This window comes from Pisolithus orientalis (assembly GCF_024613125.1).
Source record: "Pisolithus orientalis strain OTSU chromosome Unknown F5J12scaffold_10, whole genome shotgun sequence".
NCBI classification, from domain to species: domain Eukaryota; kingdom Fungi; phylum Basidiomycota; class Agaricomycetes; order Boletales; family Pisolithaceae; genus Pisolithus; species Pisolithus orientalis.
Window position 1 is genome coordinate 1,056,104 of NW_026260791.1, and position 27,297 is coordinate 1,083,400.

Genomic DNA, 27,297 nt, shown 5'->3' on the forward strand with positions numbered 1-27,297 from the left:
AATGGATGGCTATGTGGGAAATCCCATCTGTCCCAAGGCCTAAAAATCTGCATAGCCCTGGGACATGACCAGATGTCCCTGGGCAGACCTTGGTCTGGGAGGCTATTAGGCTGGATGGTTTGGAGAAACTATTCAGCCTAAATGCTTATGAAAAATGGTTACCTGAAGTGCAATCAACCTCATACACCACTACACCATTGAGACCAGACCATCACTATGGTCAAGAATTGCCTTATCACTGCAAGGGATGAGAATGATTTGGATGAGGAGGATGAAGATTCTGATACCTCATCTGATATCACTTGGAGGGTGCTACTCTTGCAGCAGATTTGGAACTATGTGGTGGTTGCCACTACACTCAGGCTATACCAGGCTGCAGTCTCGACACTTTGAAGTGCTACCCCAGAACCTTACCATACATCTGCTCTTTCAGGACAGGGATGGCTAAATGAGTTGCTTAATGGGCACCCCAAGCAGATCAGAACTAAGCTCAGCATCCACAAACATACCTTCCTCAGGCTGATATCCATCCTTTGTGAAGGGGATCTCCAAGATTCAAAGAATGTCATGTTAGAGGAGCAGCTGGTGATTTTCCTGTATGCAATGGTGACAGGCTTATCAGCTTGGCACATCAGTGAGTGATTCCAATGCTCAATGGATACAATATCATGGTGAGTGCACTGTCATTTGGATTTAAATTCTGCTAAACTTTACCCAGGTATTTTAAATGAATGCTCCATGCATTCTCCAAGGGTTGCATTTATACCACATACAGTCACCTTCCCAGAGCTGATTCACCAGTCCCCAGTCATATTGCCACCAATCCCAAATTTTATCCATACTTCAAAGATGCCATAGGTGCCCTCAATGGTACACACATCACATGTGCACTATCCACAAGTGAACAAGACCTTATGTGCAACCACAAGGGTTTCTTATCTCAAAACTGTCTCATCGCATGTTCATTCAATGGTATCATCACATATGTTCTCAGAGGCTGGGAAGGGTCAGCTGCTGATGCCATGGTCTACCACAATGCCTGCTTGTGGGACTTTGCTATTCCTGATGGGTGGTATTACCCTGCTGATGCAGGGTATCTGTTGACTCCACAGCTACTTGTACCATACCATGGCCAATGCTATCATTTGGCTGAGTGGGGGCAAGCCAATCTACAGTTAGTACCACTACATTTTTATGTGCATTTGATTCTCATTCATTCCCTACAGGCCAAGGGATGGCAAAGAGCTTTTCAACCTTTGCCATGCCATGCTCCAAAACAACATCAAGTGTAACTTCAGAGTTATAAAACAATGTTTTCGAACCCTCATTCTCCCACCCAAATATCACATGGCAATCCAGTCCTGCTTGCCTGCAGTGGTGTTCTGTGTTCACAATATCATCCACCTCCATGATCCTGATGACATTGACATGCCAGATCCTGATGAATTCAATGAAGATGATGGGCCACTTTTAACATCTGAAGAATGGACATCAGAAGCTTGCAAGATACTCCATTGAATGCTGGGTCACATAGTCAGATGAATGCCATGCATGACATGATTGCAGCACAAATGTGGGAAGATTATTGCACTGAGATCACAAGAAGGGGTTGATTCAGTAGTTCAGTAGCTAGTTTTGCATAATATCCATGTATCCACTACATCACCCTCAAATTTCATCCATGTCTTATCCACCCTCAATTTTCACACTTGCATGGCAATTTTAAAAAAGTAGTGATTGCTGTATAGACACATAAGTACAGACAAACTACTTATTTCCCCCCCAAATTCACATATTCTGGAACCTCATAGCCAGCAGCCTTGAGCCTCATCTTAACCCACTACATTCAGTATGTTGCTGACTGAGTGGTGGCATTCTTGTAACCCATGACATAGGAGGATTTCTCTTCAAACAACATTTGCAAGTGGACTAGGTTCTGCTCCAAAAGGTTCTTCTCAAGCTCAAACATCAATGTGCATGCTTCATCAAGACTTTGGCCCTTGGGATTGTTGAGGGTGGTGAGCACTTGGAGGTACTGTCTTGCACACCAGACATTAGACCCCACACTGCATCTTCAAGGCCAGCTGTCTGTGAGTGCTGCTTCCAAGAACCACTGGAACTTCCCAGGGAAGCTGCTGTGGATGTGGTGTTGAGCCCAGCAGTGGCATCACTTTTGCACTTCTTGCCATGAGATGACAAACTAGATGATGGATTGATGGAAGTGCTTACAGATGTCATTGTGGAGGACAGTGGTGATGTAGGAATGGATGAAGGGGAAACTGTCAGGCCAGGCAGGGACATGGGTGGCACACTGGAAAGGGCCTGTGAAGTACCCTGTGGTACAGGTGTACCTTGAACATTTATGGCAGGCTGCACACTCCAGGGAGTCTGTGTGATTTGATGTTGATTAGGGAACCCAGATTGATCCTGCACAAAGGTAAACTGTGTGGTGGGTTGCACAGGTGGTAGCTGATACTGTGTATGAGGATGTGTGAATGGTAGCTGATGCTGCACAGCTGGCTGTAGGAATGATGGTGGTGTGGGGAGCTGCATAGATGCAAGCTGAGGCGATATGACAGGGTGTGCAATGGAGCTGGGAAAATCAGATGAGGTGGAAGCAGAAGCCCAGGACCTTTGGGCAGGGGGTCAGGCACTGGCAGCATGGTGTGCATTGGTGCCCCTTGCCTTGTCAGGAAGGGCAAGGTCTCACATATGATTGAAGTATTTGAAGCCTGTGTTTCGGTATTGGGCAATATCTGGCCAATCCTAGGGGAAGGTCAAGGATTTTTGTGCCATGCCAGGAAAAAATCTCAGACATACCTCAATGACATCATCCATCATGAGCTGCCCTGCCTCAGTTACGACATCAGCACCTCTTGCTGCTGAATATGCAAGCCCCAATCCCCTTGCAACAGCTAAAGCTGCATAGTAATCCTGTTTCAGCTTTGTATGAGATGAGTGATACCAAATGCAAGGATAAATCAATAAATGCACACTTTCCCACTTGTCATAACAGCTTTTCACAGTTTTATGGTAGCCATTGGCTTGGGCAGGTAACCAAGATACCAAATCATTGAAGTGCCCTAGTTGAAAGACCATATGATCACCTGCCTTGGGTCAGATTTCCTCCACAAAATCGAGAAGCATCTCAACATCTGTATGGGGCCATACAGCTCACAACTTCAGCTGAGGCTCAGAGCTCGAACTGATTGACAGAGCCTTTTCTTTTGACCCAGAACCCCTACCTTCCATCTTGCTGTGAAGTTGATGTGACTGGCAGGTTGGGGACATGGAATGGTCTAGCCTGCAATAAAGGTCAGTTCGTTGAGGTGGCATATCATATTATGCATATGTGGTAGCTGTGATTCATCACCTGATCAGTAAACACCACAGTCGCAGATAGTCCACAATTATCAACTTAGAAGTCCGCTGAACTCCGCACAGAGTTGGTTTGTATATGTTTTGCATAAGGAAGTGGAAATTCCGCTACCGTTCGGGCCCTAAGTGTGACTACACTATGTGTGCCCATGTCATGCAAATTGCAGATTCAACATTCACAGGTTTCAGTATTGTAATACCTACAGTATTTAGTCTCGCACAGTAGATTCCTCACCTCAGACGTTGTCGCTACTCGCGTGCAACTGAGTATACTTCGTATAGGTGAATATTAAGACGTTGTCGCTACTCGCGCGCGACTGAGTATACTTCGTATAGATATATCTGTGACAGAGGCAGTAGGTGAAGGCTGCGAATATTCGGACGTAGAAAGATGGCTGCTATGTTGGGAATGGTGATGTCTTCAGACTCACTCGCGTAGCGCAACAAGGTCGTGATCCCGCGCACTACCCACTATGTGATGCTTCTCAGCAAGCAGGCACGAAGTAGCGATGCTGACCGCACAAATAAGGTGCTGCTGCGTCGTCAGGTCAGTTCCTGTTCTACGATTCAAGTCTGCATGATACTCACAGTACATACATGCGCATCAAGTGGCGGGCGCTGCCACGTGTCTGCTGTGCCAGTTGGCGCTCACGAGCGTGCCCACAGCAATCCCTCAGCTTCGTCTTTCCCTCACTCGCAACGTCAATTCAAACGCACAAACCTTACACGGAATATACACCCAATTGTTACATCAATGGACGGCGATCAGTTGAAGAGACGTCGCTCCAGTTCTGCCAACCCATCCGGCTCTTTGCCTCCTTCGGTATGTCGTCTGATTTTTCCTAGCGATGGTATGTGTCAAAATACTCATTTCTCCGTAATGACCGGCAAGCAGTCAAAGAAACCTCGCACTAGCCTTGCAAACCCATCCAACTTCGATGCTTCTTCGGTACGCAGATCACTCCTTTCTGGCGATGGTATATGTCAATTGGCCAAAAATCGATCGCAGGAATCTTCTCAGGCTACTGCCCATCTATCCTCTGATATTCAAGCGTTGGGCAGCGCCTTTCAGGGGCCAATGTGGGTTTCTGCTCATCCAGCAGAGCCAAGTTCCCTGAGTCCCACCGCGGGAGGGAGCACTGACATCTATGTTGATGGGGCGATTTATGAACACAGAGGACAATTTCAGGTCGCTCCGAACTACGAAGTATGTAGTTTATGCTGTCTCCGTCTTTCGAGAACTCTAAGGAAGCTCGCTGGACAGACTCAGACGTCGACGGATCAACCAAATTTCGGCAATATGGATTCCATGTCGCCGACGTTCCTCAGTATGGGTCCCGTGACGGATAGGGGCGTAGGGGGTGTCGACCCTGCGACTGGTGCGAATACCGCACTCGCCGAGACCCAAAGCTTCCCCGATACGTATCCAAAACCGTTCAAAGATTTCAATCAAACCGTCACTACCCTTACTAAGGTAGGCAACTATTGTTCTGCTTCCATCTGATGACCGCATGCCTGTGCCAGATCCATCCATACGCCCGTATGGCGCTGGGAATGTTAGTAGCCATTTCTCAGGTACGTTCTTACTCCTGTATGCATTCCTCATCTTATGTAGTCGTACGTAGATGTTCGTGGTTCAGCAGACCCGAGATGAGCGGGTCTCCCGCCTCCTGGATATAGTCAGAAAGGTTTACGAATTCCTCACGGAAGAAAATACCCTCAAGGAAATTTCGGGCAAGCGGGAAACTTTCGCGAAGATCGCACTCATGACAAGTGGTGCGGTGCAGTTCATCAAGAATTATTCTGCGACCGTGGACTTCTGTACGTCAATCACACTTTCCCACCGCCCGAGCTAATGCAACTTGGTATCAGGGAAGAGATCAGGGAAGGACGTAGAATATCAGGCGCGCGACGTTTCTATTGCCTACACCGAGGCGCTAGACGACTTGATGCAACAATACCGGCGCCACGAAGACCGGGGAGTCCAGGTCGATGCATTCCGCGTACTTGAAGAACTGGACTTGGACGGTTTCGCCCGTGCCCGAGGCGTGGGTGTCAATTGGACCAAGAGATGCCTTGATGGTACCAGGAGGGAGATCCTCACGGATATTATTAACTGGATCTATGATACCGCTGAAAATGTGCCACGCATCCTCTGGCTCCATGGGCAAGCTGGGAAAGGGAAATCTGCCATTGCGCATACGATCGCTCTGTGGTTTAAGAGCATTGGAGGGGTCGGATCTTGCTTTTGCTTTTCTCGTGACTGGCAGGCCGAGCACCTCGAAGAACAGTTAATCAGGACAGTTTCATGGGACCTCGCAGAGCGTGATCCCGCCTTCCGGCGAGCCTTGGCGGATGCAGTTGCGAAGGATGATATTCTCAAGACTACCTCTGACATCGCGCTTCAGTGGGAACGACTCATTTCGGAACCATTGCATCAGAGTTCGAGTCATATCGTTGGGAATGTGCTCGTCGTCGTCAACGCATTGGACGAAAGTGGGGCAGAACCATCGCGGAGGCACCTGCTGTCTGTGCTTGCATCAGCCCAAACTGCTGAACTGCCTCGCAACGTCCGCATTCTCGTGACGTCCCGCACATTGCCTGATATCGAGCATATCCTCAATGCTCCTCAGCATGTGAAGTCGACCTCGCTGGACGACGTCTCTACAGGGTTATCGGAACGTGACGTCCGATTGTACGTTATGAAAAAAGTGGGCCATCTTCGGGGCGTTGGGCCTGCAGTAGTTCATGCGATTTCGCAGAAGGCGGAGGGTCTATTCGAATGGGCGCGTCTGGCTTGTGAATTCGTGAACCCAAGTGCAGTCAAGAACGGATCAGTCAAGGAACGCGTCGACAATGTCCTGAATCTTCGTTCAGGAGGCGGATTGCTGGATGCCATGTACCGAGCAATTCTTGAAGACAGTATCCCCAAGGACGGGACCATACTAACACAGTTCCGTTCGGTGATGCAGCAGATCATGGCAGCACACGAACCTCTGCACTTGAATACTTTGAATAAGATGCGCAGTCACTTCCCTGATAAGGAGGACTGTTATGACATAATTGCAATTCTTGAATGCATGGCCCCGCTATTGGGTGGCATTACAGATAGGTCTTGTCCTGTCCGACCACTGCATGCATCGTTCTATGACTTCCTGATGGATTGTTCACGGAGTGGTGTCTACTGCATTGACACATCTGACGGAAGAGACATGGCCTTTGCCACATTGCGGATTCTCCGTGATGAGCTTCAATTCAACATCTGTGGATTGGAAAGCTCATACCTGGCCAATGCTGAAGTTCCTGATCTGTCGAAGAGAATCAAGGAGAACATCCCACACCATCTTACCTACTCCAGTCGATTCTGGGGCCAGCACTTGCAAAAGACACCATTTGACATGGAACTTGTGGGATTGGTGAAGGCTATTGTTGGAAGTGAAAAGATTCTATTCTGGCTGGACGTATTAAGTCTTCTTGGGATGGTTGGAAAGGGTGTAGATGCTCTTAGTACTGTTGCAACAGGGCTATGGGTGAGTACCTTTTGTACAGAGTTTGATGACATCTGACACAATGATGAAGGGACAAGATGACTTTGACTTCAAGTATCTATTGGCATTGGTAGAAGATGGAATCAAGTTGATTCGGAATTTTGGCAGTGTGATAGTGCACAGCACTCCACACCTTTATGCTTCTGCATTGCCATTTATTCCTTCCAATGCATTGTTATCAATGATGCTCTTGCCAAAATTCCCAAGGCTGGCTAGAGTTGCTGCAGGAGGGTTGAAAGGGTGGCCAGTTGAACAGCAGCTACTGCAAGGCCATGCATCTCAAGTGAATTCAGTTGCATTCTCCTGTGATGGGAAGAAGATTGTCTCAGGCTCTCGGGACAAGACTGTGAGGGTGTGGGATGTTGAGGGAGGTGTGCAGATTGGCAGCCCTCTTGAGGGCCATACTGATTGGGTTGATTCAGTTGCATTCTCCCCTGATGGGAAGAGGATTGTCTCAGGCTCAGGGGACAACACTGTGAGGGTGTGGGATGTTGAGGGAGGTGTGCAGGTTGGCAGCCCTCTTGAGGGCCATACTTCTTCTGTCAATTCAGTTGCATTCTCCCCTGATGGGAAGAGGATTATCTCAGGCTCAGGGGATAACACTGTGAGGGTCTGGGATGTTGAGGGAGGTGTGCAGATTGGCAGCCCACTTGAGGGTCATACTTCTTCTGTCAATTCAGTTGCATTCTCCCCTGATGGGAAGAGGATTGTCTCAGGCTCAGGGGACAACACTGTGGGGGTCTGGGATGTTGAGGGAGGTGTGCAGATTGGCAGCCCTCTTGAGGGCCATACAAATGAAGTCAATTCAGTTGCATTCTTCTCTGATGGTAAGAGGATTGTCTCAGGCTCAGATGACAAGACTGTGAGGGTCTGGGAGAATGAGATGCTCACAATGGTTGCATCCCACCCCTCCTGCATATTTCATCCATACCCTCCTCCAGATGGTATGTACCTCCACCTTCTATCTATTGTTATTTCATTTAACAAGAAGTGCAGGTGTCATGGGAGATCCCATTTGCTTTTCATTTGACCACTCACATGCTCTGCTTAATACTAATCCACTTGTTGATGGGTTCATGCAACAGAAGGCTAGTCTGGGTGAAGCAGTCAAGCTACATGATGATGGCTGGATCAAAGGCCCAAAGGGACAACTACTACTTTGGATCCCTCCAAAACTTAGGAAACCATTTTACTCAATTGGGACCAAAGTAGTCATCCCCAGAGGCTGTTGCATAGAGTTGGACTTAAGTCAGATGGCCCATGGCAAAGAATGGTTCAAATGTTTCTATTTCACCCAGTGAATGATGGTTCAAATTGTATTTTGATGTTGGGTATATCTGCTGTCATACTACCATAAATTAGTTCATACCCCATATTTGTTCAATGATCATTTACCCTGCTAGTTACACCCATGTCCTCTGACATGGTATCACATACTACATGTTATCACACCCCACTTTCAATCATACTTTATGATGTGCTACCTGGTGATAAGTACAAATTGCATCCAAACACTTGCATAACAATTCACCAGGATGACCCCTTAACTGGTCACTATGCCCCCAGCCACTATTCTCTCCCACCCCTCTGCCCCATATTTGGCATCTATAAACTCACAGTACAATCTGCCTACAATGATTTTCCCCAGACAGTTATTGCATGCTGTCAAATGTCCCTTGAGTCCTGTGACATTCCCCTGGTTATGATCCTTATCCAGGTGATGTCCTTATATCCCTCCACCACCTCATCATACATATACAGCTCTTTTTTCATTTCCTGTGCCATTTCCTCTCATTACTGGTAGATCAGCACTGAATTTGCCACATTCACTGGCATGTGGGGCATTGTGAATGTGAACAGGTGTGGTTTTGATGTTGTTCTTATGTCATTAATGTAGCTGCAGAGGTTGCAGTGTTGGCACAGGTCCACAGTCTTGTCATGACTGGTTGCTGTGAGTCATTATCATTACTTGCACTAGTCCTGATCCCACATGATGATGTCAATGAAGAGAGCTGAGCACACACTATTTGTTTATATTCCACCCATCATTCTCCATGTCTTGACTTGGGCAATGTCAGCCCCTTTCTTCTTACCATAGTCTTTCTCACCTGCACCAACTTTGTGTAATGGCCATACCTTGTCTACTCACATCTCATCTTATCTTGTCATAATTATCTAATCAAATCTTGGCACATGGTTCTACACCCTTCTGTGCCTTTCTTTTACTTACATGTTGCTTCCTCACATTCCCTGATGATGCCACTGGTAGTGTCATGATCACAGCTATGTGCACTTCACATGTGTAGGGACATCTCTGTAGTACAGGTTGCCCAGTGAACTCATTTGAGTTGACCTTCAGATCTTAGCCTCAAAGTTTCCAACCATATTCCTCTCCTCCAAGTGACAGTAGGATGATCTGAGACACTCCAACATAACTTGTGCAGTCTAAGCAATGTATGTGGGTAAACATCACACCAAAGGAAAGGAAACACAGGAGGGAATATGTCTCCAACAAAATTGCAATGCAGGTCTGTTGATTATGTTTGGTCAATGCTCAAGGAACCCCTTAGGTCTTAATTACATCTGTCATCTGGTAACTACAGGACAGACTTTCCCAGCCAACCAGATCTGCCTTCGGTCTGGACAGTTTTTAGTTTCCGCAGCAACTATCATTTGGGGGGTCTTGCCGAAACACACACCTGCTGACGGCGGAACTATGATTCTCCATGGCCCAACTTGGGCAACACCAGCTTCCCAGGTTTGTTGTCCCCTCTCTTCTTGCCCTTTCCTTCTCACCTATGCCAAGCTACCACCGCTGGAAATAGAACCAGAAATTGATGGATTTGGGGACGAGTTCGAGTAATACGAGGACAGGTAAACTAGCGGCGGTGACACACATGACAAAACACATACCATTCGCGTTCCGCGCCGATGTGCGGGTGCGCAGAGTTGTGACTGACTGGTTGTTTCCATCGTCCATGTCTCTTTACCAGCATGGAAGTTCCAACCACTCTCGCCACAATCCGCTTCATGTGTCTCTGTTCAAGCAAAGCAGATTCAGGTCTCAATGATAGCCACATACTAACGTAGTTTCACTTCTCCTGATAGTGGACCCAGAACCGCCCGACATGATGGCACTCGCGTTTTGCAATCCCCAGCCGTCTATGTGCTTCGCGCAATTGGGTGAGGTGGGGGGTTCCAGCCGTCTTACCTCCACCTGCTCTAGACATCATCTCAGCCTCCGCCGTCGTTGTCATCTTTGCCATTGATGTTGTGGAGCTCGAAATACCTGTCATAGATGCAGTAGCAGCTCAACCTCACTTACCATCTTCTTCCCTATTCCCCTCGCCTGCGGCCTCCCAATTCCCGTCAATACTCTGCTTCGTGCCACGCCGCATAGGTGAGTATATGGTTTTCACATGCTCTCGTTCAAGCTGCCGCGTTGGTATTGAGTTTGAGTTGACATTTGTGCTATTAAGCGACTTAGAAGTGGTTGATTCCGAGTCTGAGTTTGCGATGGAGCTCGTGATGTCAGTCACTCCAAGTTCCTCCCGTTCGTCATCCTCGATGTCGTCAGATGAGGCTTGGGGAAGCTGTTGCGGTGGGAAAGACGACGAGGGCGCACCGGGATGAGGCTGAGTGGGTATATGCGTAGGTGCCGGTATGGAAGGGATATCCATCTCGCGTAGTCCTGCCATAGTCAGGTTGACATCTCCTGGTGTTGGAGTGTTGCTTCTGCGTACAAGCAGGATCTCTGTCGTGTGTAGTCCTGTCATAGCCAGGTTGGCAGCTTCTGGAGTTGGGGAGTTCTTTCTATGTGTCATCAGGGGTTCGTCGGAAGTGACGGGAAAGGTAGCTTTAGGGAAACTGTAGGCAAAAAAGGGGATCGGCACACTGTGCGAAAGACAGGGCACAAATAAAGTGTGACACACCTGGGGAGTCATGCAATACTTCCATCACCACTGCTAAGTCTCATAATCCTTGGCATGGTATCTGCACTGTCGCGTATGTGTGCAATCTCGGTCTGAGCCTGACATGTCGAACGTGATTTAGTTGATTGGGTCCGGGTATCGAGGTCTAATTTTCTTGTGTACTCGGTCAGTATCGACGGCCGCAATGGCGGACCGCCTGCTCTTAGTAGCACTCACAGGTCGTAGTTATTCCACAAGAGCATGTTCTCTGCGTTTCCGTCAGGTCCAGGTCCTGAAGATTGGTGCGTCGTCTTACGAACAGCGGGTGCGTTGTATCTAGTGGTGAACGGGAGTCGTAGGAGGGACGACTTGTCGGTCTTGGCCTTGAATGTACCACAGGTGCTGGGCTGCAGAGAACTTGGTTAGTGTACGATCGTGTCATAAAAGATCCCACCCTGCATGGACGTGGACCGGGGGACTGTCCGCGGATGCAAGCCCGCAGCGAGTCCCTCCAGAGCAGGTCAAACTCCGCGTCGTCCTCGGCGTTCCGAGGGTTACCAGCAGTAGAAAGGAGACGACAGGAGGCGACACTCAAATTCATCTCGACGGAGGCGGACTACGTTTTCCCAATATCGAAGATATCCTTCTTTCGCACACGGTGAGTTCTTTTGTATATGACTGACTCCCGGCTCACCCCGCCTCTTCCAGGCATTCTTGTTTATTCTGGAGGAGCGACAGCGTGAATTCAGACTCTATGTAGACTGGGTAGGAAAGATGTTAGAAACATGCGCGCCTCAATGCACGTGTATCTGGTTCGTGGTGCTGCCAGATGAGAGAGCGAGCACATTGACTAACTGATCCCAAGACCACTGTATCAATCAAAGTAATGCGGGGAAAGTATTACACTCGCTCAGGGATACCAACCAAGGGTTGACTGCTAAACTACAGGTTCGGTCATTTATATCTTGCTAGCTTGCCTCTTCCTAACCGTCAGTCCTTCCTAGTGTCTCCGGGAAGACCCCTCAGCCAGGAATCTCGACTTATCTAGTTACCTTCTGGCACCAAGTACACACGTCCAGTTAGCTGCCCGTGGAAAAACGATTCGCTGACGATGACTGATTCCTATTGCAGTGTCTAACACGGTATCCTCTGCTCATCCCGCAAGTTCTGCAGTATATCAACCCACCCACATCATCACCCGACCTGTTTTAGGTACTAGGATTGACGCCGTCTCTTCTCACAGCGCATGCGGAATGGGAGTTAACAGGACATGCGCTGGTGTTTGCGGAATATATATATTAGAAGAGGTGAATGAGACAATACGAGATCAGGAGAGCCGGGCGAGGGTTAGTGAGGTGAGCAACCAGCTAAGGATGGGCAAGGGGTAAGTATCGTGTTTTCTCATTCCTTTTAATTCCATCACTGACGACATGAGATATCGCTGACATCACATCTCCCTTGTGTTTTCCGTGTTCAGTCGTCTTGACCTTACGCTTCCGAATCACCGCCTAGGTCCTCGAAAACTCCTCAAAAAAGGCGCGCTGACGAAAGCAAAATGGAGGCGTAAGCTAGGCGTACTACTTTGGAGCGATGTTCTCTTACTTTTCAACGAGAACGGCAGCGGAGGGTTACACCGCGTGGCAAGTCCACCATCTCATAACCGTTGTATTTCATATTCACCTGACATGACCCCTAGCCTCTCCTCGTTCACGAACTCGAAATCCATCCCTCACGTAACCACACACGCCCTAATGATGCTCACATTCGCATCCACCATGCCTATCTGCGGTGCAGGGAGGCCCTCGTACCACGTGCTTCGAACATCCGCAAAGCACGTACATGGACAGAAGCAATCTCAGGTAACTGCGAAGACAAGGGAGGGGACCAAGGTGGGCGTCGGTGATTCCGGGTAGGATTTGGACCCCCCATTGTTAGTGTGGGGATGGAGTTGCAGGTGCGGGGACGCCTCGGGCGAGTGCGCATATTGGCAATGGGAACATCAAATTGACCGCTGGTAGTTGATCTGCTCGGACCGGATAGTCTTGGGATTTCGGATTCTCAGGCTTGCGACGGATCAGACTACTCTCTCATGTGGGCGCTTTTTCGGACAGACTTGTCTCCGTATTTGTAGTTTTGTTCCACTTACCAGTTTATAATGGGATAGACGATCGTGCCAGAACTGGCCGCAAGGACAGTTCCATACTGACCTGTTGTATATTTCGAGCTTCTAGTGTTTCAATATATTAGTCTGAGTATGTACGTCCATCGCTGCATGATGGCCAATACCCGTTGAAGAGGATCCTTCCACGAGCTATAAGGTACAGGTTAACAACGTATCTGCAGGATCCAGGTGTACCAGGGCAACGGCGTATCGCACTGATGTGCAACAGCAAGGTTTCTTTACATCAAGACCTTCATCAATCAACGCCTGAACAACATACTGCCGCTTGCGAATGAGTTGGATAAGGGTGGCCATACCAAGCAGAACGCCGGTGTCAGGACCCTGTCCAGGCACGAGTCGTGCGTGCAAAGTCGATCAAGGAGAGTCCGCACAAGCGAGGATCATCCTCCTCAGCCTCATCTTCAGTCTTCGTCGTTGTCTTCTGCAAAGGAATCGACGGCAAGACCCGTCGCAATAACACCGTCATCGCGATTTCGTCTAGTTCAACAGTGATCTTCTCCTCATCATCTTCGCACAGGAGCACCCCCTCGTTCCGATCCAAGCCAAATTCGCCAGCAGCGGCAGGCTTGTCGTTCAATACAGAGACACCTAGTGTCTGCACAGCCGTTTCTGCACGTGCCCAGTTACATTCATGTATGATAAGGATGCTCCCGCCTGCGATTCATACTTCTGCTTTGGCAAGTGCTGGACGTGAGACGTTCAAGCGCCTCGAGCGGGCGCGTGAGCAGAACTAACAGGGAATGTGGAGGTGAGCCCAGTCGGATGTTATCGGGCGTGTCATGAGATCGCATGGAATCCATACGCGACGTTGTCGAGGACGATCGTGGTCGTTGTTCCGTTGGCTGGTGTCACCATCGGTTCCAGTAAGGAGCCTATGAGGTGGTGTCCAAGCGACAGCACCCCCTAGGAATTTCAGGACCGAAAGCAGTAGCGAATTCAATCATGACGCAGCCACGGTTGCAGTGTCGAAGGTAGAATGCCAGTTCTCTAGGGAGGGGGGGCTGGTTTGAGGAACATGAACGAGCCATCCTCTGTTGTTTGTATACGCCTTTCTGTCCACCGACCTGTGAAGAGAGCAGCACTTGGGGTAGAAGGGTACAGGGTCGATAGGGAGTAATACATAGCGACAATGATCTTGTTGCCGACCGTACTATGCCTGATGACATCGTCAGTGGAAGAGAGCGAAATCAGACAGCAAGACACCACAAGAAGGCCAAATTTCATTCATTACCAAGATCGCAGAACAGCTACTGTTGATACTTGCGGCCTGAGGTTATACAGCACCAAACCCCTTTCACACCACAACGTTACTGCCATGCTCAGTTTGTTTCATTCATCACGGCGCAGAATGGACTGAGTGAAAGCTGAGCACAGATGTGGCGGATGCCCGATGACATGGACAGTCCGAGTGACCATTAATAATCGCATTTGTTGTGGTACCGAAGCTGATGCAAAGGAGCGGAAGGTACCTCAGCTAAGTTCGAAGGATGATTGAGACGGTTGCACTATGCGTGAAGATGCAGAGTGGAAAGGAAAGTATCTCGGACGGGAGCTGGGGAAGGAGCAACACAGGGCACTGAAGAATACAACCGGAGCTGTAGAGACATTCCGGGTAAGCACGACAGATGACTGACGAGTGACTGATTATACTATAGTAGGGCGCTCCTGAAGGTTTATGCGGGTTGGCAGAGTAATACTCTTCCGATCACCGGCCGTGAAACGCGGAGGCAGTAGGCGAAGGCCGTGAGTATTCGGACGTAGAACGATGGTGTGATGGTCCTCTATAGTTGCGTGCGTTGGCGAAGAAATAGCCAACCTAACGGTGATGACAGGCTGAGACACAAGGTAAGGTCAACGACAGGGTGCATACCTGAGAACAGGAAGTTGACGCTGGGGAAAGCAGACGACGTGTGAGAGCGCTATAGTGAAGACGACGGGGACTACACCGATCGATCGATCGGCTGCCAGTGACTGGGCGATTTCCTCACAGACGGTCATCTGTACACGCAACGCAACAGTCGGCCAGGAAGCTGCTGCGTTGGGACTGGTGATGTCATCAGACTCACTCATGTAGCGCAACAAGCTCGCGATCCCGCACATCACCCGCTATGTGATGCTTCTCAGCAAGTTCGAGACTGGTGTGATACGGCAGCGCAGAGGGAGAGCAAGAAAGTTCAATGCTGAACACACAAGTTCGGTGCTGCATCGTCAGGTCAGTTCCTGTTCTACGATACGAGTCTGGTGGGCGCTGGCACGTGTCTACTGTGCCAGTTGGCGCTCACGAGCGCGCCCACAACATTCCTCTTCCCCTCCTAACTTGACGTTCGCAGCGTCAATTCAAACTCACAAACCTCACAGGGAATACACCCCCGATTGTTACATCAATGGACAGTGATCAGTTGAAGAGGCGTCGCTCCAGCTCTGCCAACCCATCCAGTTCTTTTCCTCCTTCGGTATGTCGCCTGATCTTTTCTAGCGATGGTATGTGTCAAAATACTAATTTCTTCGCAATGACCGGCAAGAAGTCAAAGAAACCTCGCACCAGCCTTGCAAATCCATCCAACCTCGACGCTCCTTCGGTATGCACATCACTCCTTTCTGGTAATGGTATATTATGCCAATTGGCCAAAAATCAGTCGCAGGGATCTTCTCAGGCTGTTGCTCATTTATCCTCTGATATTCAAGCGTTGGGCAGTGCCTCTCAGGCGCCAATGTGAGTTTTTGCTCATCCATCAGAGCCAAGTTCCCCAAGTCACATCACGGGAGGGAGCACTGACATCCATGTTGATCGGGCGATTTACAAACACAGAGGACAATTTCAGGTCGCTCCGAAGTACAAAGTATGTGATCTATGCTGTCTCAGTCTTTCGACTACTCTAAGGAAGCTCGCTGGACCAAACTCAGAGGTCGGCCGATCAGCCAACTTTTGGCAGTATGGATTCCATGTCGCCGACATTCCTCGGTATGGGTCCCGCGATGGATATGGGCGTAGAAGGTGTCAACCCTGCGGCTGGTGCAAATACCACACTCGCCGAGACCCAAAGCTTCCCAGACACGTATCTAAAACCGTTCAAAGATTTCAGTCAAGCCGTTACCACCCTTACTAAGGTAGGCAATCATTGTTCTGCATCCATCTGATGACCCCATGCCTGTGCCAGATCCATCCATACGCCCGTATGGCGCTGGGAATGTTAGTAGCCATTTCTCAGGTACGTTCTTACTCCTGTATGCATTCTTCATCTTACGTAGTCGTACGTAGATGTTCGTGATTCAACAGACCCGAGATGAGCGGGTCTCCCGCCTCCTGGATACAGTCAGAAAGGTTTACGAATTCCTCACGGAAGAAAATACCCTTAAGGAAGTTTCGGGCAAGCTGGAAACCTTCGCGAAGATCGCACTGATGACAAGTGGTGCGGTGCAGTTCATCAAGAATTACTCCGCGACCGTAGACTTCTGTACGTCAATCACATTGGTCCACCGCCCGAGCTAATGTAACGCGGTATCAGGGAAGAAATCAAGGAAGGACGTGGAATATGAGTCGCGCGACGTTTCTATTGCGTATACCGAGATGCTAGAGGACTTGATGCAACAATACCGGCGCCACGAGGGCCGAGGTGTCCAGGTCGATGCATTCCTCGTACTTGAAGACCTGGACTTGCACGGTTTCGCCCGTGCCCGAGGCATGGGTGTCGATTGGACCAAGAGATGCCTCGATGGCACTAGGACGGAAACCCTCACGGACATTGTTAACTGGATCTATGATATCGATGAGAACGTGCCACGCATCCTCTGGCTCCACGGGCAAGCTGGAAGAGGGAAATCTGCCATTGCGCATACGATCGCTCTGTGGTTCAAGAACGTTGGAGGGGTCGGCTCTTGTTTTTGCTTTGCTCGTGACCGTCAGGCCGAGCACTTGGAAGAAAAGATAATCAGGACGGTTTCGAGCGATCTTGCAGAACGTGATCCTGCCTTCCGGCGAGCCTTGGCGGATGCAGTCGCGAAGGACGATGTTCTCAAGGCTACCTCTGACATCGTGCTTCAGTGGAAGCGGCTCATTTCGGAACCATTGCATCAGATCTCGGATCATACCGTTGGAAATGTGGTTATCGTCATCGACGCTTTAGACGAAATCGGGGCGGAACCATCGCGAAGGCACCTGCTGTCTGTGCTCGCGTCAGCCCAAACTGCTAAACTACCTCGCAACGTCCGTATTCTTGTAACATCCCGCACATTGCCTGATATTGAGTATGTCCTCAATGCTGCTCAGCATGTGAGGGCGACCTCGTTGGACGTCGTCTCTACAGGGTCATCGGAACGTGACATCCGACTGTACATCACGGAAAGAGTGGGCCATCTTCGGGGCATTGGGTCTGCAGAAGTTCATGGGATTTCCCAGAAGGCGGAAGGTCTATTTGAATGGGCTCGTCTGGCATGTGAATTCGTGAATGCAAGTGCCATCAAGAACGGAGCAGTCAAGGAATGCGTCGACAATGTCATGCATATTCGTTCAGGAGGTGGATTGCTGGACGCCATGTACCGAGTGATTCTTGAAGACAGTATCCCCAAGGACGGGACCATGCTGACACGGTTCCGTTCCGTGATGCAGCAGGTCATGTCAGCCCTCGAACCTCTGCACTTGAATACTCTGAACAAGATGCGCCGTCACTTCCCTGACAACGAGGATCATTATGATGTAATTGCGATTCTTCAGTCGATGACGCCGCTATTCAGTGGCATTACAGATAGGTCTTCTCCTGTCCGACCACTGCATGCATCGTTCTATGACTTCCTGATGGATCGTTCACGGAGTGGTGTCTATTTCATTGACACATCTGACGGAAGAGACATGGCCTTTGCCACAATGCAGATCCTCCGTGATGACCTTCGATTCAACATTTGTGGATTGGAAAGCTCATACCTGGTCAATGCTGAAGTTCCTGATCTGTCGAAGAGAATCAAGGAGAACATCCCACACCATCTCTCCTACTCCAGTCGATTCTGGACCCAGCATTTGGAGAAGACAGCATTTGACTTGCCACTTGGGGTGCTGGTGAAGGCCATTGTTGGAAGTGAGAAAATTATGTTCTGGCTGGAGGTATTAAGTCTTCTTGGGATGGTTGGAAAGGGGGTGGATGCTCTTGGTGCTGTTGTAACATGGCTACAGGTGAGTACCCAATGTATGGTATTTGATGACATCTGACACAATGATGAAGGGACAAGATGGCTTCAAGGATATATTGGGATTGGTAGTAGATGGAATCAAGTTGATTCAGAATTTTGGCAGTGTGATGGAGCACAGCACTCCACACCTGTATGCTTCTGCATTGCCATTTATTCCTCCTAATGCATTGCTATCAATAATGCTCTTGCCAAAATTCCCAAGGCTGGCTAGAGTTGCTGTAGGAGGATTGAAAGGGTGGCCAGTTGAACAGCAGCTACTGCATGGGCATACTTCCTTTGTCAATTCAGTTGCATTCTCCCCTGATGGGAAGAGGATTGTTTCCAGCTCCTGGGATGAGACTGTGAGGGTGTGGGATGTTGAGGGAGGTGTACAGATTGGCAGTCCTCTTGAGGGCCATACTTCTTATGTCAATTCAGTTGCATTCTCCCCTGATGGGAAGAGGGTTGTCTCAGGCTCAAGGGACAAGACTGTGAGGTTCTGGGATGTTGAGGGAGGTGTACAGATTGGTAGCCCTCTTGAGGGTCACATTTCTGCAGTCAATTCAGTTGCATTCTCCCCTGATGGGAAGAGGATTGTCTCAGGCTCAAGGGACAAGACTGTGAGGGTGTGGGATGTTGAGGGAGGTGTGCAGATTGGCAGCCCTCTTGAGGGCCATGCAGATGGAGTCAATTCAGTTGCATTTTCCCCAGATGGGAAGATGGTTGTCTCAGGTTCTTGGGACAAGACTGTGAGGGTGTGGGATGTTGAGGGAGGTGTGCAGATTGGCAGCCCTCTTGTAGGCCATACTTCTGCAGTCAATTCAGTTGCATTCTCCCCTGATGGGAAGAGGATTGTTTCAGGCTCTTGGGACAAGACTGTGAGGGTGTGGGATGTTGAGGGAGGTGTGCAGATGGGCAGCCCTCTTGAGGGCCATAATTCTGGAGTCAATTCAGTTGCATTTGCCCTGGATGGGAAGAGAATTGTCTCAGGCTCAGAGGACATCACTGTGAGGGTGTGGGATGTTGAGGGAGGTGTGCAGATTGGCAGCCCTCTTGAGGGCCATACAGATGGAGTCACTTCAGTTGCATTCTCCCCTGATGGGAAGAAGATTGTCTCAGGTGCTTGGGACAAGACTGTGAGGTTCTGGGATATTGAGGGAGATGTGCAGATTGGCAGCTCTCTTGAAGGGCATACAGATGGAGTCTTATCAGTTGCATTCTCCCCTGATGGGAAGAGGATTGTTTCAGGCTCAAGGGACAAGACTGTGAGGGTGTGGAATGCTGAGGGAGGTATGCAGATTGGCAGCCCTCTTGAGGGCCATACAGATGGAGTCAATTCAGTTGTGTTCTCCCCTGGTGGGAAGAAGATTGTCTCAGGCTCAAGGGACAACACTGTGAGGGTGTGGAATGTTGAGGGAGATGGGCAGATGGGCAGCCTGCTTCAGGGCCATACAGATGGAGTCTTATCAGTTGCATTCTCCCCTGATGGGAAGAGGATTGTCTCAGGCTCAAGGGACAAGACTGTGAGGGTGTGGGATGTTGAGGGAAGTGTACAGATTGGCCAACCTCTTGAGGGCCATACTTCTTTTGTCAATTCAGTTGCATTCTCCCCTGATGGGAACAAGATTGTCTCAGGCTCAAGGGACAAGACTGTGAGGGTGTGGGATGTTGCAAGGGGTGTGCAGATGGGCAGTCCTCTTGTAGGTCATACTTCTGGTGTCAATTCAGTTGCATTCTTCCCAGATGGAAAGGCAATTGTCTCAGGCTCTTGGGACAAAACCATGAGGTTCTGGGATGCTGAGGGAGCTGTGCAGATTGGCAGCCCTCTTGGGGGCCATACAGATGGAGTCCTTTCAGTTGCATTCTCCCCTGATGGGAAGAGGATTGTCTCAGGCTCAAGAGACAAGACTGTGAGAATCTGGGATGCTGAGGGAGGTGTGCAGATTCAAAGCTCTCTTAGGGGCCATACAGATGCAGTCAATTCAGTTGCATTCTCCCCTGATGGGAAGAGGGTTGTCTCAGGCTCTTGGGACAACACTATCAGGGTCTGGCAGAATAAGATGTTGGCACTGGTTGCATCCCATCCCTCCGGCATACTTCATTCATTGCCTCCTGCAGATGGTATGTGGCTTCATCTTCTATCTATTCTTATTTCACTTAAGCACCATTGCAGGTGTCAAGGGATATCCCATTTGCTTTTCATTTGACCCCTCACATGCACTGTCCAATAGTAATCTGCTTGTTGATGAGTGCATGCAATGGAAGCCTATGCTGGTCCAAGCAGTTGAGTTACATGGTGATGGCTGGATCAGAGGCCCAAAGGGAAAACTACTACTTTGGATTCCCCCAACACTTAGGAGTCCATTTTACTCAATGTGGACCACAGCAGTCATTCCTAGAGGTTGCTGCATAGAGTTGGACCTGAGTCAGATGGTCCATGACAAAGAATGGTACAAATGTTTCCAAGTCACACTGTGAATAATGGCTCAGATTGTATTATGATGTTGGATATTCCTGCTGTTGTACTGCTACATATTAGCTCATATACCATATTTTTCCAACCATCAATTTGCCCTGCTGATCACACCCATGACCTCTGATATCACATGCCACTTTCAATCACACCTAATGACATGCTACCTGGTGAGAAGTGCATGTTGCAGCCAAGCACATTCATAATAATTCACCAGGATGATCTCCTAGCTACTAACTGTGCCACTAGGCACCATTCTCACCCATTCCTCTGCCCACATGAACTCACAGTGCTCACTACCTACAGTGATTTTTTCCAGAAAGCTGTTGCATGCTATCAAGGTCTCTTGAGTCCTATGAGCCCTACCCAGGCAATGTCATTATACCACTCCAGCACCTCACCCTCTACAGCTCTTTTTTTCATTTCCTGTGTGATTTCCTCTTGATTTTGGTACATTCTTTGGCATGCAGGGCATTGTGAATGGGAAGGGGTGTGGTATGGTTATTGTTCTTGATGTCATTAATGTAGCCATAGCAGTTGCAGTTTTGGACAAGGTCAACAGCCTTGCCATAGGCAGTTGCTGGGAATCACTACTTGCACCTGTCCTGATCCCACATGATGATGCCAATGAAGATGGCTGAGGACACACTATTTATTGATATTGCCCCCATGATTCTCCATGATCTAACTTGGGCTAATGTCAGCTTTTTGAGTCTGTCATCCCCTCTCTTTCTACCATAGTCTTTCTCACTTCCTTTTGTCTGCTCACATCTTGTCTTACTTTATCATAGTTGTCACATCCAATCTTGGCACAAGGTTCTACTCCCTTCTGGACCTCTCTTTTACTTATGTGCTGTTTCCTTACACTTCCCCTTGATGTCATTGGAGATGTCATGACCCCTGCTTTGGCTACATGCACTTCACATGTGTAGAGATATCTCTATAGTATAAAGGATTGTAATACCTTGCCCAGAGACCTCATGTGGATATTATTTTGGGCCTTTCATTGTCACTATGTGACCAAGTGATGCATGAGCAATGTCACTGAGTTTAGTCTTTGGATGACCATAGGTAAGAGGCATTCCTTCCCTTTTCCTGTGCCCCCATCTCCTTGCTCATGCACATCCTGCTCATCTGTCCTCATCATCACAAGACCTGACCACTTTCCACTCACTTTAACCAACTCATAAGACACTCCTTCACACTCATACCATTTTTCAGAATGCTCAACCCCCACATTAAATAGCACTCAAACTTCACTTTGCTGGCTTTCAGCATGATATGGGAAACCTCAATGACCTGTCTTACTGTATATGATTTTGTGGGTAGGGTGAGAGCAGAGGGCTACTCAAGTTAGCCTGGACACAGAACTCAGACTTGAAATGATGAAGTCTGAGGTGTAAGGTAAGATGAAGTGTAAACTAAGTACCTAACATATTACCTAATCAACTCAGTGTAGACTGGATGGCATACTGTGCAACAACATGTGACACCACCCTCCAGTGCTCATCCACCCAAATCTCTGTCCCTTCATCATTTACTGTAAAGACTTCCCAGCAGAGTAGCTGCCTGCAAAGTGCAGTGTGCCCCATGCACCTATCATTGGCACTTGATCTCTCCACAACCTCCACACCAATCCCTAGTGGCATGCCCAATGACTCTTCTGTTACCCAAATCAACCCACAAACTGTTCCCTCTCAGCACTGCATTGACACAAATTGCAACCATGCTTCCAATGCCCATCCAGGGAAAGGCTCATGGCTTGGAAGCCAGCTGGCACCAGACCATCATCCCCACCTTTCTCCAAAGGAGACTCCCAGCAAGTCTATGATGTGATAGCCCACATATAGGCCACCTCAACAAGAGAAACTTATGGCTCTGGCCTCCTCACCTTCCACACCTTCTGCAATGCAAAAGGAGTCCAAGAAACTCAATGAGCCTCTGCCTCTTCTGAACTTGTTTCCCTGTTCATATCAACCATGTCCAGCATCTCTGCCAATACCACTATTGTAAACTACTTCTGTGGGGTTTGTGCATGGAGCATCATCCATGGTATCACCTGGTCCATGAATTAAGCAGAAACTAATGCCCTACTCAAATCATCCAAGGCTTTATCCCCCCCTTCTCTGAAGTGCCCACCCCACAAGCCATACACAGCTGACACCATCACCAAAATTTGCTCCCAATTCAACCTTGGCAACCCCCTTAATGTAACCATCTTCACTTGTCTCATGACCATCTTCACCACTGCTCACACAGGAGAATTTACCATGGTGAACCTCAATGCATTCAACCCAGCAACTCATGTGGCTCATCTGAGTGTCAGTGTCCACTTGCCAGGGTCTTGAGGTAACAAAACACCACATCCTGTGAACCAAAATGGCTCAGCAGGGCAAAGACATTTGTTGGGCAAAAAAGAATGGGAAGCACTGGAAAAGCATCTCAAGGCCAATGATCCTCCCCTGCACAAAACATCTTTTTTGCAAATTGCTCCCAAGGCAATCATTGGCCTTTGACCAAGCAGAAGTTCCTCAAAATGATAGACTCAGCCCTCAAGGAGCATCACATCTGCATCAGTTCAACTCTAGAATACCTACTCAGAAATGTCCCTTTTGATGTCATGAAGAGCAAGGGTCATTGGGCCAACAATGTGTTCCTGATTTCATCAGTAACTTGATGAAGTTTCTGAAGTGCTGATTTTGTTTCTAAAGCTCTGGTTTTCACATCTGACATCCTGATGATTTGATGAACCTGATATCTAACACTCTAAAGTTCTGATTTTATTTCTGACATTCTGAATTTTGGTCTGATGGTCTGAAGAAATCTGTAATTTTCTGATATCAGGTTTTCTCAGGTCATAAGAATATTGGAAGAGGAATCTGAACTTCTGAACTTTATTTTCTCAGATCATCAGCATGTCAGAAGGGGCTTTTAGGACTGACCATGCCAAAGTCATCTTTGCACAGTCCTACCTCAAAGGCATGGCTCTTGAATGGTTTGAGCCAGACTTGCTCAGGGTTGAGGACCCTGATGACTGGCCTCTCTGGATGGACTCCTGGAGGGAGTTCATCCTGGAGTTACAAACCACTTTCAGACCTCATGACCTGGTCACTGATGCTGAGAGTCAGCTCAACCACTTACATATGAAGGACACTCAGTGCATTAATAAATACATAGTGGACTTCAACTGACTTGCTTCACAAGTCCAGGGCTATGGAGATGGTGCACTGCATCATCATTTCTACTCCAGGCTCCCAGACTGGATCAAAGACAAAGTCTGTTGGGTTGGCAAGCCCCAGACACTGCATGAGTTCCACCACCTTGCCCAGGAGATAGATGCATGTTATTGGGAGCACAAAGAAGAAATCCAACAGGCAAATAAGCATCAGAGCTCCTCCTCCAACATCAACAACAAGTCTGGTGGCTCCAGTAACAACAGTCAGTCCAAGACTGGCCAGGACAAGCCCAAGACTGGCAGTAACAATACCAGTTCTACCCAGTCCAAGCCATCTTCATCAAAGCTGGGCAACAACAATAACAGCAATTCATCCAAGCCTGAGTCTAGCAAACTCAGCAAGGATGGAAAACTCACCCCTGAGGAATGCAAGCATCACATGGATGGGAACCTCTGCATGTTCTGTGGAGGCTCCAGTCATTCTGCTGACAAATGCCCCAAGAAAGCCAGAAAGGCCAAGGCTCACACCATGGCTACTACTGAGGCTGCACCAGCCTTGGGCTCAGCTTCTACCCCCAAGGCAAAAAAATAGGTAGCAGCTCCTGGGACTCCACACAATCCAGGAGCTGCATTGACTCCAGTTGTGCAAACTTGGAGGCTAGACTCAATGTGTCTGCTCTTTCCAGTCCAAATTCATTAACCCCCTATGTCACTATAGAAAGTCATGATTTACCTCAGCTTCATACCCTAGTGGACTCTGGCTCCATCCATTGTTTTATGGATAATCAATTTGCTAATCAACATTCATTTACCCCTTACTTGGTCTCACCAATCTGACTCCAGCTTTTTGATGGAACATCTGCATTCACCATAACCCAAGCAATAGATGTCTCAATCTGCTTTGCATCTGGAGATGTCACACCAGTAACCCTGTATCTAGCCTCATTGGATTCCAAGTGTAAAGTAGTTCTCAGGCATAACTGGCTCACCCAATACAATCTGTTGATTGACTGGGTGTTGAGCAGTATTACTTTCTGGACTCATACACAAGGAATGCCAACCCTGTCAACACCCCCTGTAAGTCTGGTTCCCACCAGTCTTCCTGACCCTGGTCCTAGTGGCCAACATGGCCTTGCATCATCTGTACTGGTCTCCAACTCCCTGGCTTGCACCCCCCTGAAGGCCCCTCTCATTTCCCTAATCAATGCAGCTGCCTTCATGCATGCCTGCAAACTTGAAGGGTCTGCCCAATTCCAACTTCAGCTCCATGCCCCAGACTCAGTTCAAGCCTGATTGGCCTTGGCTTCCTCTCCCCTAGCCTTACCCAATGTTCTGGAAGAGTACCATGATTTTGCTGATGTCTTCAGTAAAGCCAAGGCCTCAGCACTCCCACCTCACCAGGAGCATGACCTAAAAATAGAGCTTGAAGAAGGAACAGCACCACCATTAGGCACCATCTATTTGCTGTCCCTGGTCAAGCTCCAAGCTCTCTGGACTTTCATTGATGAAAATCTCACCACCAGTTTCATTTGTCCAACCTCCTCCCCCTATGCTGCACCAGTCCTCTTTGTTAAGAAGAAGGATGGCTCCCTCTGGCTCTGTGTAGACTTCTGCAGCCTCAACAAAGTCACTAAGAAAGACTGATACCTGCTACCACTCATCTCCAACCTCTTGGACTCACCAAGCTGAGCCAAAATCTATACAAAGATTGATCATTGGCATGCTTACCATCTCATCCAGATTGCTCTGGGTGATGAATGGAAGACCACCTTCCAGACTCAGTATGGTTCCTATGAGTGGTTAGTGATGCCCTTTGGCCTCACCAATGCCCTGGCCACCTTCCAACACTTCATGAATACCATCTTTGCAGACATGTTGGATGTCTGCATAGTTGTCTACCTAGATGACATCCTAATCTACTCTGGAGATAAGGAGTCCCACAAGTAGCATGTCCAAGAGGTACTCCACCAGCTTTGGCTTCATGGCCTCTATGCAAAGCTGGAGAAATGTGAGTTCCACTCAGACTCAGTCAAATATCTTGGCTTCCACCTTTCCCCTGCCAGCCTCATGATGTCAAAGGAAAAAGTCCAGACCATCTGTGACTGGCCTGAGCCTCACAAGGTCAAAGACATTCAATCTTTCCTTGGTTTTGCCAACTTTTACCACCATTTTATTTTCAACTACTCAGACATTGTTGTACCACTGACTCAGCTTACCTGCAAGGGTGCCCCTTGGAGCTTCTCTGAGGAGTGCCACCAGTCATTCAACAACCTCAAGGCTGCCTTTACTACCATGCCAGTCTTAACCCACTTCATCCCCAGGGTTCCCATCACTGTCAAGACCAATGCATCAGACTATGCCATTGCTGGCATCCTTTCCATTACTTGTGGTGACAGCAAGATACATCTGGTTGCTTTCTATTCCTGGACTCTGACCACCCTGGAGTTGAATTATGACACCCACAATAAGGAATTGCTTGCCATCTTTGAAGCATTCTGGACCTGGCATCACTACCTTGAGGGTTTGGCCTCACCAGTTGATGTTGTCACCAACCACAAGAACCTAGAGTACTTTTCTACCTCTAAGGTACTCACCTGCTGACAAGCTTGCTGGTCTGAATTCCTTTTGCAGTTCAATATGATCATCAGGTTCAGGCCCAGTAAGCTCAGGGCTATGCCCAAGTGAACCTGCAGAACCCGAGACCAGTCTTCACCCAGGAGCAACTGGCAGTCTCCCTCCATGCAACCTACCTTGAGTACCCAGTCTTACAAGCAGTTGCCTTAATGGATGTTGAAAAACTACACAATGATATCCTGACCACACTGCCAGATGACCTGGTCTCACGAATCTGCCTGTCTGGCATGCCTGATCCCCAGTGGTCAGTAGATGACATTGGCTTCCTTCATCTCAATGGAAGGATCTACATGCTGGACTCAAATGATCTCCACCTTAGGGTCTTGTGGCTTAAGCATGACCATCCCCTGTCCAGCCACTTTGGCCAAAATCACACTTTAGAGCTCATCCAGTATGAGTATACCTGGCCCAGCCTCAGAACATTCATCAAAGACTATGTCCAGTCTTGCACTGCCTGTGCTCAGGCTGAGGTCCCCTGCCACCAGCCTTATGGCCTCCTCAAGCAATTTCTGGTGCTGGAGAAGCCATGGAATTCCATATTCATGGATTTCATTGAGCAACTCCCAGCCTCATCTGGCTTCACAGCCATCCTCATTGTAGTTGACCAGCTTTCCAAGCAGGCCATATTCATCTCAACCCACAACACTATCACAGCCCCAGAACTCACCAAACTCTTCTTACTCCATGTCTTCTTTAAGCATGGAGTGCTGGCCCATGTAACCTCAGACCAAGGCTTGGAGTTTGTCTCTCACTTCTTCTGGTCACTTGGCAGGGCCTTAGATATGTGCATACACTTCACCTTGGGCTACCACCCCAAAGGTGATGGCCAGACCAAA

The 27,297-nt window shown here is 48.6% G+C and overlaps 3 protein-coding genes across 3 annotated transcripts; 1 reads left to right on the forward strand and 2 right to left on the reverse strand.

The window, feature by feature from the left end:
- Positions 1-10,124: 10,124 nt before the first annotated feature.
- On the reverse strand, positions 10,125-10,937 carry F5J12DRAFT_44872 (uncharacterized protein). The gene is made up of 2 exons (XM_051739483.1): positions 10,859-10,937; positions 10,125-10,793 (listed from the first exon to the last, which is right to left on the reverse strand). Exon 2 carries the CDS (start codon positions 10,748-10,750, stop codon positions 10,244-10,246), a length of 507 nt encoding a protein of 168 aa, XP_051601229.1. The 5' UTR covers positions 10,751-10,793; positions 10,859-10,937; the 3' UTR covers positions 10,125-10,243.
- A 997-nt stretch (positions 10,938-11,934) lies between these two features.
- Positions 11,935-12,826, forward strand: F5J12DRAFT_44887 (uncharacterized protein). Its single transcript, XM_051739486.1, has 3 exons — positions 11,935-12,221; positions 12,315-12,477; positions 12,534-12,826. The coding sequence occupies exons 1-3, from the start codon at positions 12,091-12,093 to the stop codon at positions 12,738-12,740; spliced, it is 501 nt and encodes a 166-aa protein (XP_051601230.1). The 5' UTR covers positions 11,935-12,090; the 3' UTR covers positions 12,741-12,826.
- A 360-nt stretch (positions 12,827-13,186) lies between these two features.
- F5J12DRAFT_912493 (uncharacterized protein) lies at positions 13,187-13,810 on the reverse strand (the record flags this gene model as incomplete). Its single annotated transcript, XM_051749070.1, has 2 exons — positions 13,187-13,628; positions 13,687-13,810. 2 exons carry the CDS (start codon positions 13,808-13,810, stop codon positions 13,333-13,335), a joined length of 420 nt encoding a protein of 139 aa, XP_051601231.1. The 3' UTR covers positions 13,187-13,332.
- Positions 13,811-27,297: the final 13,487 nt, after the last annotated feature.

Coding starts and splice junctions, on each gene's coding strand:
- F5J12DRAFT_44872 (XM_051739483.1), bottom strand. CDS start 10,750: ATGACACATAGAAAGAACTCCCCAACTCCAGAAGCTGCCAACCTGGCT.
- F5J12DRAFT_44887 (XM_051739486.1), top strand. CDS start 12,091: ATGGGAGTTAACAGGACATGCGCTGGTGTTTGCGGAATATATATATTA. Junction 12,222..12,314: donor CAGCTAAGGATGGGCAAGGG/GTAAGTATCGTG, acceptor TTCCGTGTTCAG/TCGTCTTGACCTTACGCTTC. Junction 12,478..12,533: donor GCGGAGGGTTACACCGCGTG/GCAAGTCCACCA, acceptor CATGACCCCTAG/CCTCTCCTCGTTCACGAACT.